The following is a 15,350-nucleotide window of genomic DNA, read 5'->3' on the forward strand; positions in this document are numbered from 1 at the left end:
TTTGTTTTGGTTAACCTTTGTTTTCGTTCATTCTTGTTCCTTGTCGCGACACTGTCGCATGGTCAAGTCATCGAGAGTTTACTTTGCATGTCATGTGTCATGAAATGAATCCTTTTCAGGGAGAGAAAGTTGGGCCGATTTCGGAAGGCACAAGCTTAATTAAGGTACCTACCTTATCAGTATTTGCTCACGACAGAAACAAGTGAGCGCTGCTGGCTGCGACAACTGCTGGCAAACACCTAACCGAGATTCTCAATTTGTTTGTCGTTACATGGTAGAGACCGGCAGGCGTTAAATTACCAGAGTTTTGCCTTGGTTTACCCAGTGCTTGTGGTCCCTGAACCTGGCTTCCATTACGGAATATTCCGAGCATCCCTTGACCAATATCTACCTGGGCAAACTGGGTTCTTAATCTGTTTTATTTGGTACTGCCATGTTTCTCCCTGTCGGACTTCAGACTGTCTAGGATTTTATCCCGTATAACTACGCTCCACACGTTAATCGGACAACCTTTACACTTATCTATCGAGTTAACCTACCTACCATTGATTCCCCCTTTCGCCCCCCTCCCAGCTTTGACGAAAGGGTTGCTCGGACGTCGGTTGTCCACAAAAAGGTCCGGCCCGAGTTCCGCAGCTTGATTGGACGGGCCCAAGCTGCGATCAAAACGGGCACTGGGGAGGGGAGGGGGACGGGGAAAAGCTTCGGGTCGTTTGGACCCTACCTGCTTCCGCCCAGAGCGGGGACGTCACTATTACGGTCTGTTTAGGTATACGACTCTGCTACTGTAGGTACCCACACAAATGCACCGCGATGGGTGACATCATAGCCTGTTTACCCGAAATTTGCAACCTAAGGCCCGCCACGTGGGCTGGGCTCGTCCCTTACTGAAGCGATCCTGGGCTAATTGCTGTAGGGTTCCAGGAAGGTGGCTAAATTTTGGATACGGAGTACGCACTACGAACTCGGGGTCTCGAGGACAGGATGAAAACAAAGAAAGGAAGTACGTAAAACAAAAAAACATCAAAAACAAGCAGAGGGAGCTGTTGCGTCTTGGCAGACAAGATTCATAGCATGCTCAATGAACTCTTTGGAGCTAGACCCCGCAAACTAGGTCCTCCCCGCGGACAAGCTGAACTTTAGGCAGTAGAGCAAAAGGGCGAATCGCCTTTCGCCCCCGTGAAAAAGGGAAAGGAAAGCAACGAATAAAGTCGTCATTTGCATTGCTTCGATACCTAATACCTAGGTACCGATAATGCTCTTGGAGGGGAGGCTTTCAAACACCTGATTTCCACGTGTCCTCGTATTGGTCGTAAAGCCGTAACCAGTGCTCAACATACAAACCGTTTCAGAGCCGTATCCAGACTTGCCAGAATATTCCCGCCGGCGACGTACTTGCCTTTATCGGACGAAAGAACAGAACAAAAAAAGTTGGAGAGTGGGTGTGTGAAGGTGGGGGACGCACACACACAGACACACATGTGGTGACATGGGAAGTCGTCGGATGAATTGCCGTACAGTAGCGGCCCGGTTCACTTGTACTGTAGGGTGTGCGGCTGCTGCACTGTGGTGTGCTGCTAACACTACGTGACTGTTTGATCGACAGAAGTAACATGGGTGACAGCATTTCGTTATCCTTTTGGGATATTATCAGATAATCCTGTTAGGGTTTGCCGGTATCTTAAAATGAAGGGGAACAAGAGATAATTTGACAGGTTGAGTTATTACAAAACGTTCGGCCAGCTGCGTTTATTTCCACCAACGTTAACGTTTGTCGTGTGAATGCAGTGCATAATATCTCCTTGGCGGTTTATGTTTTATGAGCTGGGAAAAAAACAGGATGCTCCTGACATTACTGCAACCTTCCCCATGATGGCTGCCTGACCTTGTCCCCATTTCCCTCTTGTAGAAAAATCAATTGGTTTGTCAGACCTATAGCGCCCAATGGGTACTGGTCTGCTGCCCGCACGTCCAAGATGCTGGGGGTACTTACTGTCAAAGCCTAGTGGGTGCAGCCACCTTGCGTACCACGCCCATAAAAAAAAAGTGGAATGTTCCGCCGTCCGGTCGCAGTTTGTCCCTCACACCATAAATGTTACGCATTAGCGGATGGTGTCTGTTCTTGGTTATTTCACCTTTCAAGGTCAGGTAGGTGTGTGGTTCAAGCATGATGCTCGGATTCTCAGATGGTTTAGAGGGCATCGATCTAATCTTGTTGTCCTTTGGAGCGGGCGATTGCCTATTGTTTTCCTCCCATCAAGGGTGACCCTGAGACCATTTTTGTTTGTGGCACACAAGGGATAAACGACTTTGTTGGCGGGGGAAAAGGCGTGACCGTGGAACAAATGGCGACGCTGATCCCAAAGTAGATTCTTCCCTCGAAGACGGACTCTATCTCTGCAGGTTCCCATCCCATTGGCGGCAACTAGGCCATATCACCAATAAACGTGGTAGGACTTTTCGGTTGATCACCGTTTGAGCCCTGCTATTTTTGGGGGTGTGCAGGCAAGATAGGGCAGCCACACACTCCCTTGCACCTTTTCCTCCCTGATTTTTGGGGTCCAAACGAATTTTCCGTCTTTTTTGTTTGTCTTTTTTTCTCTTTGTTTTTTCTCCTCTTCCCCCCCAATTTTTGTCACGTTCCAGAGCCCCTGTCCATGCGCCCTACGTGCGTATGACGGTGCACGGTATGAGGTTGCAGAGGATCAGTCTCTCCACCTGCACCGGATGCGCATGGAAAATTGCCGAAGGTTCAAGAAGGTCCTGTTGCGCCGAGCCGACCATCCCTCTCCCTGTTTGTTCTGCGGTTGCCAGCGAGAGCTGGGGTATCACCTCTTGCCGCCGGCAATTGTGCCGGGTTCAGGTCAGTGAACAAGCATCTCGACTGAATCAGTAACTAGCTGGGGAATAAATTTAACAATATCTTCCAAACAGCTTGAACTCGGTATACAAAGTTAAAATACCCAACGATGGCTATATGTGTTTTGATATTAAGCCGACATCTCCACCCAAAGTTCATCCCAGGCTTCCCAGCGCATTCATCGTCCACTTTCTCATGACTCTGGCAGAACTACAAGCCTTACCGCCTCCCTTGTGCCAAGCCCAAAAAGTCCCCTCGCTCGGCGGCAGACACCGAGGGAGCGAAAACCCAGGTCAGCGTTTGCCCACTGTTTCCAAGCCATCCATCCATCGGCAGGGCCAAGGAAACTGGAGCTGCCTTGCACGCAAAAACCGAATGCGCAGCTCGCGTGGGTCTTGGTTTGTGTTAGTTTTTCTGCTTGTTCGAGATGGTGCACAATGAACTTTTTTTTTTTCCTCTCTTTTTTTTCCTTAACAGGATTCCAGTGGGTCCAAATCACACGCTGATTTTCTTGTGGCATACCAACAAAACCTTAGATGGGAGAAAAATAAGAAAAAAAATAAAAAAATAAAAGGTTTGTTTTTAATTCCAGGCCCAGAGATTTCTGATGATGTTGTACTGTAGTCCAAATGGGGTCCCCCCTACCTGCTGCGAGATCCCAGTGGTTGGTTTCATTCGATTGGAAAAGGCGGGCTGTCGTGGAAAAAAATCCTCTTTTTCCCACCCAGTTAGTTGGTACTTGAGAATATCTCGCCGATCGAACCTCTCCTGACTGCCAAAAAAGCCCCTTCATTCAACCCCTCAAGGGAACTGCACCTTTTAGGGGGCGATAGTGGACAGAGGAAAGAGAGAAAAAAAAAATCCCCCCAGGCGACGCCACCTCGATTCATTACAAAACAGAGTGTTTTCCATTACGACCAGAGGAAAAGGGCGCGTGGGCTCTTTTTTTTTGTGGTTCTCCTTACATTCTCTTCTCGTCTTCCATACCATTCATCCTGTTGGCCATAGGAGGTTCTTCTACCCCGACAGAAGCTACCAAAATTTGGATCGCCCTCCTAAAACAGAAAAAAGAGAGAAAAAAAACCAGACCACAAACCCCCGGCATGAAACATGTCAGCAAGAGGCGCGCTGACCGTCCGGGCATGCAGCAAATGTCGCAAGAAGAAGAGAAAGGTGAGTTGGCATCCACCAAGAGCAACAAAAAGAGGGCAAAAAAAAGAGATACTCCAACCGGTCCAGTCAGTTCCTGTTTGTATCATCGCTTGGCAAGTGTGTCTTTGTTTCTGGACCGGATCTGTGTTTTCCTTTTGTGTCTGTCCTCCTTTTTACCGTACCGGCCCCTTTCCTCCTTCCACCCCAACCCCAGCAATGGACTGGACAGATCCACAAGGAACTCGGACTCACCATTGGCCTCTGCCTCATTTGACTTTCGCTATATTGCTTGTGTCATGAGAGGGAGGATCGAGATCTTTAGTAGTACCTACCATTTACTTTGCTTTAGCTTGCTGCTGTCTTTGAAACCTCGAATACCACACCCCCTCCCCTTGCCCTTCTGTTGGTCTTTTTTTTGTTTCTTTCTTGTTCTTTTCTCCACGGGGCCGGACGGGACGGTACCCAAAATCCCACCCATTACCATAAAACTGACCCAAGGACCAAAACCTCCCTCGCGAAACCAACCCCAACCTACAAAATAGTGCGATGGCCAACACCCCTGCTCCAACTGTCAAGCTCGACAAGAACCCTGCAACTACAGCGTCAAGGAGTGGACTTCAAAGGATGGCCTGCGGTCCGAGATACAGGAGCTCAAGAGGAGGCAGGAGAGCACCGACACGGTCCTGGACGCGCTGAGGTCGCCCAGCACCAGCGGAATCGTACTGGAGCAGCTGCAGCGCGGCGATTCCGTCGCCAAGATTGAGGAAAAGGTCCTGGGCCTGACGTCGAGGATTCCCGGGGCTTTTGTGGACGGGGCTTCGTCGCGAGCCAACGTGGTAGCGGATGGGTTGCGGGGTATCGGCGGCGGCGGTGGTGGTGGTGGTGTTGGTGATGTGAATGGCGCGGCTACTTTTCGACGGGGCTCCTCGTCTGCTTCCAGCTCACACCCTTCCATGTCGACGGGCCAGCCTTTCGACGTGGGCATGATTCGGCCCAGCATCAGCCCGGACGGCATGAGCATGGCGGTGCCGGTGCCGGTTGCGCCGGGAATGCTCCCGCCGATGAAAAATCTATCAGGATCGTATACGTCGGCCGGGTCCGAGACCTCCTCCGGAGCCACGTCCCCGCCGCTCTCGCGACCGCATCCGAAACCGCTCCAGCAGCGCGACTCGGTAACCTCGTGGCCGCCGCCCCCGACGACGACGCAGACAAACTTTGACCAGCAGCAGCAGCAGCAGCAGCAGCAGCAGCACCACATGCGGGGCGGCCCCCGCATCTTCTCGACCGCCATCATGGAATACCACCTCAACCTCCTCTTCTCGTGGGAGTGCCCGCCGCTGACCATGATCGACCGCGCCGCCTTCCTGGCCGACTTTGTCGCGGGCAGAGACCGCTACTGCTCGACCGCGCTCGAGTACGCCATCGTGGCCGTCAGCACGAGGCTGACCGACGCCCTGGCCAACCGGGGCGCGAGGACGTCTGCCTCGGGCCAGACGACGACGACGACCACGCAGACGATGGTGGAGCTGCAGCTGATGGACCACCACCACCATCATAATCTTTATCGGCAGCATCAGCAAGAGCCCGGCCGGCTGTACTTTGACCGCGGGCTGATGCTGCTCTCTGGCGAGACGCAGCCCGTGAGGCTGCCGGACGTGCAGGCGCTTGGTCTCTTGTCCCTGTTTGAGGTGTGCAACGGCAACGAAGGGTTCGCGCGCGTGCTGGCGGAGCGGTGTCTCGAAGCAACGATGGAGCTGCTGCGGCGGGGCACGGCAGCCTCGGCGGCTATCTCACCGACTGACTCGCACAGCCTGACAAGGCAGGAAGTTGCGGAAACGTACGCGGGTGCTTATACACTGGCGAGGTATTTAACCATGTTTTTCTTTTTTTTTTTTTTTTTTTTTTTTTTTTTTTTTTTGGTGCTACTCTTCTTTTTTTGCCACTCGTATTTAATACCGCGTCTTTTGTCTTTATCAAGCTGTCACGATGATGCTAACAATCCCCCCGTGTGCTACCACACGACAACCAAAAAAATAGCATCCTGAAAATAGTGACATACTCCCAGCCTGGCGCCCTACGCTCCCTCTCCTGGCAGCCGTGGCTCAGAGAAGACGCCGGGGGCCGCACGAGAAAGTTTTCCGACGTGGTCTTCGACCTGACCTGCATCATCGGGACGACCATGTCCCTCCCAGAGTCAAAGGATCCCGTCGTGGTGCTTGGAGTTTATGAAAAGTGCCTCGAGTGGTACAATTCTGCGCTCGGGGTGCTGCGGGATGCCGTGGCCGAGGGGACGCCGTCGAGTTTGTTTCTGCAGTGAGTTTTTCCAACCTGGTATTTTTTTCATTGCTTTTGCTTTTCTGTTTTGCTTTTTTTTTGGACTTGATGCACCAGAGGATTTGGTGGTCTCTGGAAGTTCTGGATACATGCAAATCAGATCAAGGGGTCAGACTACATTTACCCCGTACCTCGACCCAAAGGTTTTCAAACTCATAATCACAGACCAAAAAAAAAAGAACCTAACAAACCAAAAAATCAAAACCTCACCACCCCCAAACAGCATGTACTACCACTTCTACCTCGGCGTCCTCTTCCGCCCCCTGGCCGACCAGCAAGCCCACGACAGCACCGACGGCTACGACTTTGACATAACGTCAGGACCATCCGCGCACATGATGACGACGACCATCACGACCGCGACGGGCGACCGCGCCAGCCCGCGCACCATCTGCACCGAGTCGGCGCACGCCGTCATCGCGCTGGCCCAGTCCTTTCGGCGCATCCACACGCTGCGGCGGACGCCCGCCTTCCTGCCGTACTTTGTCTACGCTGCGGGTCTGATGCTGCTGGAGCAGGACTGGATCGAGGCAAGAGGAGGAGCTACAAACGACGCCGCTGCCGTCGATGGCGTCGATGGCGTCGTCGATGGGATGGATGGTGTTGATGGCGGTGCAGGCGGAGCAGGAGCAGGAAGCGGCCGAGGGAGCAGCAGCAGCGGCAGCCAGATCGGCGGCATGAGCAGGGACAGCGTCCAGAGTGCCGGCGTCGCCATGGCGCTGGCTCAGCTGGCCGAGATGGCGAGGACGCACCCGGCTGCCGCGGAGGCTCTGGAGGACTTGAGGAGCAAGGACATGAATGGGTAGGTTATATGTACTTTGGGTATTTTGAAAAAGTGGGGGACATTCTGACGGACATATTCCTTTCTCTCTCTTTTGGTATACTTGTTTTTTTTTTCTTTTTTTTTTCTTTTTTTTTTCTTTTGTGTTCGCTTTACCCTTATGACGCTTGACGATGTTTTTGTCTCTTTTGCTTGTTTTTTACTTGTATTCTCTCTTCGAGTTTCATGTTTTTGCATTTTAATTTTCAAGCTTCCAATGCCAGCACAAGTGGTTGGTGAGGAATGCATCCTTTTTAGTACAGAGACTATCGCGACGACTTCTAGGTCTGCTTGCGGGGTAAGGCTCTCTCAGTCACCAGAAAGGAAGAAAAAAGGCGTCGCCAAGAAAGATATCACTGACGAGGTTTACAAGCTGCCAGAAAAGAGCTAGCCAACACACTACGCCAAGCTTGATGGTTCTTCCTCTAGGGGCCAGGTTCTTGTGAGACGGGGAGAACAAGGATTCATTCTGTGTTTCATTTTTACTATAGGCAACTGTCTTGAGCCTAGGGGACATAGCTATCAACCAAAAAAGGTTTCTGGGTTACAAACTTGGCAGGGCCTGGCCATTATTAACATAGATAATGAAGCCGTTCGTCTCTGCTTGAGCGCCAAATCACCAACGTACGCAGTAGCAATTCGAAACTGTCGATACTCTTGGCTGTTATCCACGCCCCGTCGGGTCATCAACTCTCCCCAGCCAAAGACTCCACTCACCTTGTGGCGCTTTTGCGGGTTGATGTCGACTTTTGTGCAGCTCCATTTTCTTTTTTTTTCTCTTCTTGTCTCTGAGACCTCTTGACTCGCCCGGTGTCTCGAATGTGCTATTTTGTAGAAGTTCGATGTCTGGTCGCGCCCAGCCTTGGGAGAAGGAGTCGGTCTGGGACCACTAGACGTCGGAATCGCCGGCCCGTCGTCCCACTGCCTATCTGATCTGCCGTAGTCTGGGCTCTCGTAGCCGCGCCACAGTCGTGAATGCAACTTCACCGGAAGCGCTCGCCTGATGTCGAGATTTGTGGCAAGAGATGGGCGGCTGTTGTCGGCTGGGTCTAGAAAGGTAACGTAGCGATCAACGAGGCAGAAGAGTAGGAGGGCAAACGCACGCCGTGTCGTCGAATGTTACATCCATCCCATCGTAGTCGGCGCCGTTTGTTGGCAAAAGGCAAAATAAGCTTAAAAAAGTCAATCATGAGCGCAGCGTCGGCAGCCGTTGGTCAAACAAACCGCACTCCACGCCTCTAGCTGGCCCGTATTTGCGCTAGCCAGAAGGTGGCGCTAGTTAGTCTCCGTCTCTGTTTCTGCTCATCGATGCCGTACTTGTGATGCTCGTTCAGCCAGGTCGAGTGTTCGGTTTTGTCTTGTCGTGAAACGCGTCCAGTTCCTTTCGAGCGCTGAGCTCTGGGCCCTATCGCATTCAGGAGGCGTAGTTCTGCAGATCAAGTGCTTTCATTTGACGGGGAAGAGATCTTTGTCCGTGGACGTGATGATTGGACGGGGAGGTGATCTCTATACTGGCATGGTCATCATTGGACGGGGAGATGATCTCTGGTTTTCGAAAATGCCTATTGGACGGGGAGGTGATCTTCGTATAGGAAGGCAATCGACCTGTCGTTTCTGGCAAAAGAAAAAAAAAGAAACCGTGGACATTGTCGGTGACGAGCCCTGGTAGTCACGTCGTGCGCGAAAAGCCTCCAGGGCGACGTGGCGCGCGAGGACATTTGCTGCATGGTGCTGTAGGTCAGGAAACCGGACGCAGGAAGTGTTTCGAGCGGCGACTGTCGTGTGTGACGGATTTGTTGCCCATGGCCTAGAGAGTCGGAGGCGTGGAGGAAGAGGAAGTGGACATCTGAGTGCAGGTTGAAATGGAGATTGATGGTTTCTCTGAAAGGTCAAGCAGCTCGACAACAAACCCCGGTCGCATTGAGCTCCGGAAATACAGCGGTCGGCAGTTGGGTGTCGGAGGCAAATATGGAAATCTCTCCCGATCTCGATCGAGGCTCGGTGAAATGGAGCGATGACAATGCGGCCTAGCGGATAAGATGATTGAGTTTTACGTAGACTAGTATTGCCACATCGAGATTCCAGAATCCAAAGAGGCGAAAAGAGTCGGTTCTGTCATAGATAACTTTTGGTTCACGGGTTTTTGTTGGTTAGGCCAAAACATGTACACAGTTTATGGCATTGGTGAGTGCGGCGTCTGGTCCAGATATTAACAGGGGTTGCCAAACCGGAGCTTCGGTGTGGGTTCATTTTGTCACCCATCTGCTTGGCCTTCCAAACGCCCCACCGAGGAGGCATCAGGGACAAGGGAGATGCTAGCGTACTGGGATGTGTTCAGTGGGGGTTTCCACTGCCAAAATCTTGATTCGGTATAAAGAGACTGAGGTTTGCCATGGCGACATTCTGTGTCATAGGTCTAGAAATAGAACTAGACTACTGTAACTCTAGTTTGCATAGGTACCTAGGTAGTACAGCGCATCTGTCTACATCCAACATGTGTCCGCGCAAACCAAACCGCTTTGAATCTTCCACGTTTTCTACCGTTTAATTTTACCAAACTCAAACCTGAACCTCCGCCTGGAAACGAGAAACGTCGAAATGAGCAGGGCCGCCAGTAAAGGCCTCGGTGCCAAAGTTGTAAACTGATTGCCAATGTCAGTTAACGCCGGGGAATTTGGAGACACAAATACACAATGATCCGATCTACAAGACGCAAAACAAAACGAAAGGAAGAGACTTACTCAGCATGTACTGCTCGCTCGCAGGGAATGCGTATTTCTGACCCAGGTAGTCAAAGAAAAGCTTGACGTCGGCAGAGAACGAGTTGTACGATGTCCCGCTCGGCGGCAAGAAGCTGTAGACGCGCATGGCGCCATTCCAGCCCGTGAACAGCTCCCAGGTGTACCCAGCGATGGTCACCCGCTCGACCGGGGAGCCCGTCGACGATTCCGTGATGGGCCAGATGCCTCCATAGCGCTGCAGCCTACGCACACAAAAGTGACGACGTTCAAAACGATCAACACATGGAACTTTTAGACACACGACACAAACACAAGCATCCCCCAAAAGCAGCCTACCAAATCATGAGCTCAAAATCACCACTCGAGTTGGGATGATTGACGTCCGTGTGCGTAAAAATATCATACGCGACGTTGGCGCGGACGTTGGTCGTGTTGTACGACCACTGCACCGACGTCGGCAGGCTCTTGATGTCGCCGACCAGCCTGCGCTCAAACACGCGGTTCGCGTAGACGTAGCTCTTGACCGTGTTGTCGTTGCCGCGCCACGTCCAGTCCGAACTGAAGGCCACCGCGGGCCCCACGGCGCCGTTGTAGTAGGTGCACTGCGAGCCGCCGCCCGTCGCCGTGTCGATCCCCCACAGGTTGTTGAGGATCTCGTAGCCGTTGGTCTTGAGGTACGCGTACTGCGTGCAGAGGGACGCGACGGGGGCGGCGCGGGAGGCGAGGTCGCGCGTCGTCGTGGTCGGCAGCACGGATGCGCTCGCGCCGAGGGCGGAGAGGAGGACCGTGGCTAGGCGGGGGAGCATCTTGGTCGGATGCCCTGAGGGAGGCAAGATGCGTGTGGGGTGGTGTTTGATGGTGTGCAGGAGGGGGCATGCACTGGCAACGATGAATTCATGGGCGCCAAGGCAGGGCCTGCTGGGCAAGGTTTTATAAACATCTTAGACTAGTGACAATCGATGATTGTTTTCGGGACTTTTGACTGTTCTGTTTTAATGAATCTGATTTGTATCCCTATAGAGCGGAATACTAGCCTACCAGGTCAATATCGCGAACCAAATAGATTCGAATTTTGGTGGAACACACACATACTGAGGGACCCACCGTGTCTCCTGGGCATACCACGACGGCTTGGACGGCTAAATAAAACCATTGCCGCTGTCAAGACCTTCGCGGCCCATCACCCGCACAAGTTCCATCCGCAGATACGCTTACCAGTTACGTAAAGCTCCGTGATTCCCATATTTGGCCCGTATCCGTCGGGTACTCTCCCCGCGAATTCCAAGCCGTGTCGGAGCACCATCGGCCTTGACGGGCATTTACCCCAACAACAAAAGCACCCAATAGGATTTTGACACGGCTTGCATGCAGGCCAGTGGACAGTGAAACTTGGCACCTCGCCATGATCACTAGTGAATACGACGCAGCGCATTGCCACGTGAGTCTCTTCAACTCTTGTCATCGGCCCCCCCACCAACCACGCCTTTGGGACACAAGTGTACCTACCCAGCGGTCCGAAACGAGCTACATATGGTTGGCGTACTTGGCGTGCATTTCGACTGCGGAAAAAGCAAATAGCTGCATTCGCATTCTGATCCATTTTTTCTCTTGCTTCCTTGGCGATACCTTTTGGATTCTCAAGTTGCTATATCTCAGTATCCCATTTCATGCGGTTTGCATGAGTTGGAATTTCGAACAGTCTGCTGTTGTATAGAGGCCTACTTTCTGTGTAAACAAGACAAACTTTGCCTACGTTGGTGTTGCCCTCTTTGATCGCCATCAAGATTTGCTCTCTCCGTCACGGCCACCGTCAAGTGCTTGCCTTGTTTGTGTTTGTCATATCTTCGCCAAAGTAGAAGTGGCCGTGGTGCGTGCCATCCAAAGAGACTTGGCTTTGAACATCAGGTCGATTCAAAGATCCCAGGGCACATGGAGAAGAGGAGGATATTAGACTAATGTCTGTTGTCGAGTGAAACAGCCTTTTGATCTGGGAGTGGCCCAGCAGCTGAGCGACATGTGCTTGAAGTACAGTGTAGTGATACCGTCAACCACGGTGAGGGCCTAACACCCTCGCTTTGGCATCCAGCGAGGTATCCATTCAGCGCTCATCACCGAGTGGGCGATGACACAGGGGAGGTAACCACTGTATAGTGCTGCTCGTTTGTACTGATTTGGCACCACTAGAACAGCCAATAGAGCCGCCAATGCAAGCAGAGTAACGCCCGCTACGCTTGAAATGGTCATTCCACAGATGGAGTTTCAGGCAGACTGGAGCATGATTGACCACTGAGATGGTGGCAGGTCAACTGCCTAACTTGGCTAGCAGCAACTACACGCAAGGATGGCATGGCGGGTTGAAGGCCCCCATGACTGCTTTTGAGGTATCAAGACCGTCTAATCCGACCAACCACCCCAGGCGTCCGGAATTTGATCTCGATGCCATTGAAAGCGAGACGGGCTTTCTACAGGCTTGCTCTAACAACCCTGAACTGCGGGCATTGGGGGGGAGACGATATCGAGATCACGCCCGGAAAGCGATCAGGCTCTTGCGTGTGGCACCCCAACCAGGTAGCGTTTGACGATGCGCTTTCTTTTAGTATTCTCACGACACGTAATAGTGAACAAGATAGGTAATTACCCGAAAAAAATAAATAAACAACAAATCGACAAAACTGGTAGGAATCTGTAAAATCAATACGTGATCAGTGCCCATCTCGATGAAAACAACTGACGTCAAGCCGGGACATATTCGTCGCGTGTGCACTGCCCCCCCGAGCTTAAATCAGTCAAAGGATCAAGGATGGTTCACTGTGGCTGTGTAGACTATGCGCAGCAACCTCGGCCACCCGGGGGTTCAGAGGGATTAAATCAGGCAGCCGTCCGTTGAATTGAATTTCAATCCTCCCTACGTTTGCATCAGTACCTCGTCGCCCGAGCAATCTCTTCAGGCCGCTGGGCAGTAAATCTACAAAACAAAAGGGGCAAGACAACACCCATTGCCGACAAAGGCTATCCCACAGGGAACACTTCGACGACAGTTCGACAAGCGCAAATCAATCTCAAAGCATGCTCTGCTCCCACACAAACAAGAAAAGGTCCGAATCATACGCAATCACCTGCCCTCACGTTTTGAAAAAGCGCGGCGTCTGCGGTGTTCAATTCAACTTGTACTACGACGAGATTTGCGACGACTGCGGTGTCGTTGTGACAAAGGGCGGGAGGAATGTTTGTGAGAATACTGCAAATCACCGGAGGATCAAGTGAAATGCGATCGCTATTGCATGAGGTTGGACTTTGTGTATGAATAGGTGTGTTACACCAGCGCGGCAGAAACATAAAGGCTATTCAAACTTGCCGTGTCCAATCATTACTCTTTACAAATCTGTATCCAAGCCTCATCCGCCTCTCAACCATTTGTATGCTATTACAGCTTGCAGCCAGACGAGCCATATCCAAAGCAAACCAAAACCAAAGAACAACCCTAAAACTCGCCCACCCGCCTCAACACATCCCTCAGCCCCTCCGCCTGCGCCCTCCACAACGGCGTCGCCATATCCAAAAACCACCCCCTGAACTCCTCATCCTGGAAGATCCTCTCTGCACCCCTAGCATCCGGACAATCCTCCACGCTGGCAAACAACTCGTCCGACCCGATCGCCGCCGCCTTCCACCGTGCCATCATGTCCGACACCACCCCGGCGCCACACTCACTGATGGGCGTGCAGCGCCGCACGACCAGATAAAACCCAGAACGGGCCGTCTCCATGCGCCCTTTCAATCCCCCAGCCCCCGGCGGACCATCCATAGACTTGTGCAGACTGGCACTGCCCCCAGCCAGCGAGGACTGGTACGCCAGGAACAGCAGCGCCCGTATCGTCGACCACGCCTCAATCTTGCGGAACATGACCACCAACCTCCCGCCCGCCCGCAGCCGCTTCAGTCCCAGTATTACCTGCGCCGCCTGTAGCTTGACCTCGCGCCTGGCGTGGAACAGCGTCTTGTCCGTCTGCCCGGGCGGCCGCTAGCCCTCACCCTCATCCGCCTCCCTCGGGCTGCCGCGCAGGAGTCTGTCGTAGTGCCGCCGGCCCATGGTCCGCACGGGGCCCACCTCGCCGCCGGCGCTTGCAAACACAAAGTCGAACCGCTGACCCTGAAACGGGTCCGTCGCGGACATGCCTGCGTCGCGGATACGGGCTACCTCGCTGTCTGACTCGACCGCGTCCTCTGAGATGCACACGACGTCTTGGATGTGCTGCATGTAAATAGTTGGTATGTTGGTCTGCTGTAGCGGCTGCCGCCCTGTCCGACAGGCCCCCGTCTCGAGGAGTAGCTCCCCGTTCGCGTCCCCAGCGTGTCGATTGCGGTCTGTGATGGAAATGGGGGCCACACGACCCCAGGCATCTGGGCCCAGAACATGCAGCGCCATCTCGGAGATGGCATGCGGCGGTCTCGGGTTATTGGTGTACTCTGGCACCTCATTCATGTCGGCGACCGCGCCAGGGCGGACTAAGCCGCTGATCTGCGCGTTGGGGTTGCGTCTGGCAACCGCGACGGTGAATGCGCTGGGCGCGGGGGTGAGGTCAAGCACGCGCGGTGGAGTGCCGTCTTGACTTGGCGGAATATTGAGGATGTCAGTCTCGACGTCAAGGGCGGCGATCGAAGGCCCGAGGATGTCTAGAAGGAGTCTTTCTGGGTGGCGCGTCGTTTGCCATGCATTGAGTCCTGCTTGCCCGTCGAAAAAGGCGTCTGCGGCACGGATGGTAGCTACCTGCGACGGAGATGGTGTGTTGTGAACGAGCGTCAGTCAAAAGTCCTACTGTTGGTGTGGCACATTTGCTTGGCTCGAAAACGTTGAAGAGTACGAGCACTAGCCTGACCAAGAACGCACCTTGGTTCTCAGTTCGCATAGGTCTTCAAATTCTGGTGACAGCTTCAAAAGAACAGCTTTGATCGTATCGCCACCAGAAGATGTCGTTTGACGGACCATGTTTGTATATTATGCGCTGCTTTGTTGCTAGTTCTAGGTACGTGCCCAAATTATCAAAGGTAACAACGAAAACGAACTTTTTTCTAGCTGAAGTTACTACACGTTTGACACTAGAAGATACTAAAGGCAAATCTCTGTGGTAGAATGGGAATATGGAGATACGACATCAAGGGACCCAGGTGGGAACTGGGAAGGTACCCCGGTACCTATCAGGAAAAAGAATTTTACCATCTAGGAAAGGATATGCAGCAAGCCTAGAGCTGAGGAAGAGAGGGGGAAACACAAGAAAGAAACTATTACGGAAGGGAGATGTGACAAGAGTATCCCACAGGGAAGGTCCTGCGCGGGAGACGCACCAAACGGAAGGCATATGGCTGGGGGCCGACTATTTGGGAAGGCATAACCCCTTGGAAGTGGTATCGCGGAAGGCACGATCAAGTCAAAAAGCAAAGCAAA

General features: G+C 52.7%; 3 protein-coding genes across 4 annotated transcripts; 1 reads left to right on the forward strand and 2 right to left on the reverse strand.

Annotated features, from left to right (window-relative positions):
- The first annotated feature begins 2,117 nt into the window (after positions 1–2,117).
- MGG_08536 (uncharacterized protein) lies at positions 2,118–7,269 on the forward strand. The gene is made up of 5 exons (XM_003715997.1): positions 2,118–2,863; positions 2,935–4,033; positions 4,555–5,876; positions 6,050–6,325; positions 6,570–7,269. Exons 2-5 carry the CDS (start codon positions 3,971–3,973, stop codon positions 7,150–7,152), a joined length of 2,244 nt encoding a protein of 747 aa, XP_003716045.1. The 5' UTR covers positions 2,118–2,863; positions 2,935–3,970; the 3' UTR covers positions 7,153–7,269.
- A 2,278-nt stretch (positions 7,270–9,547) lies between these two features.
- On the reverse strand, positions 9,548–10,989 carry MGG_08537 (the record flags this gene model as incomplete). Of its 2 annotated transcripts, none has more annotated exons than XM_003715999.1 (4): positions 10,946–10,989; positions 10,244–10,822; positions 9,908–10,149; positions 9,548–9,808 (listed from the first exon to the last, which is right to left on the reverse strand). In XM_003715999.1, exons 2-4 carry the CDS (start codon positions 10,711–10,713, stop codon positions 9,726–9,728), a joined length of 795 nt encoding a protein of 264 aa, XP_003716047.1. In that variant the 5' UTR covers positions 10,714–10,822; positions 10,946–10,989. The 2 variants fall into 2 exon arrangements, with proteins under 2 accessions (XP_003716047.1, XP_003716046.1); XM_003715998.1 differs by having other exon boundaries at positions 9,726–9,808; positions 10,244–10,889.
- A 2,939-nt stretch (positions 10,990–13,928) lies between these two features.
- Positions 13,929–14,894, reverse strand: MGG_15359 (uncharacterized protein; the record flags this gene model as incomplete). Its single annotated transcript, XM_003716000.1, has 2 exons — positions 13,929–14,675; positions 14,796–14,894. The coding sequence occupies 2 exons, from the start codon at positions 14,892–14,894 to the stop codon at positions 13,929–13,931; spliced, it is 846 nt and encodes a 281-aa protein (XP_003716048.1).
- Between the last annotated feature and the right edge of the window lie 456 nt (positions 14,895–15,350).

Source organism: Pyricularia oryzae, chromosome 4 (genome assembly GCF_000002495.2).
Source record: "Pyricularia oryzae 70-15 chromosome 4, whole genome shotgun sequence".
Taxonomy (NCBI): domain Eukaryota; kingdom Fungi; phylum Ascomycota; class Sordariomycetes; order Magnaporthales; family Pyriculariaceae; genus Pyricularia; species Pyricularia oryzae.

Coding starts and splice junctions, on each gene's coding strand:
- MGG_08536 (XM_003715997.1), top strand. CDS start 3,971: ATGTCAGCAAGAGGCGCGCTGACCGTCCGGGCATGCAGCAAATGTCGC. Junction 4,034..4,554: donor GTCGCAAGAAGAAGAGAAAG/GTGAGTTGGCAT, acceptor CCTACAAAATAG/TGCGATGGCCAACACCCCTG. Junction 6,326..6,569: donor CCGTCGAGTTTGTTTCTGCA/GTGAGTTTTTCC, acceptor ACCCCCAAACAG/CATGTACTACCACTTCTACC.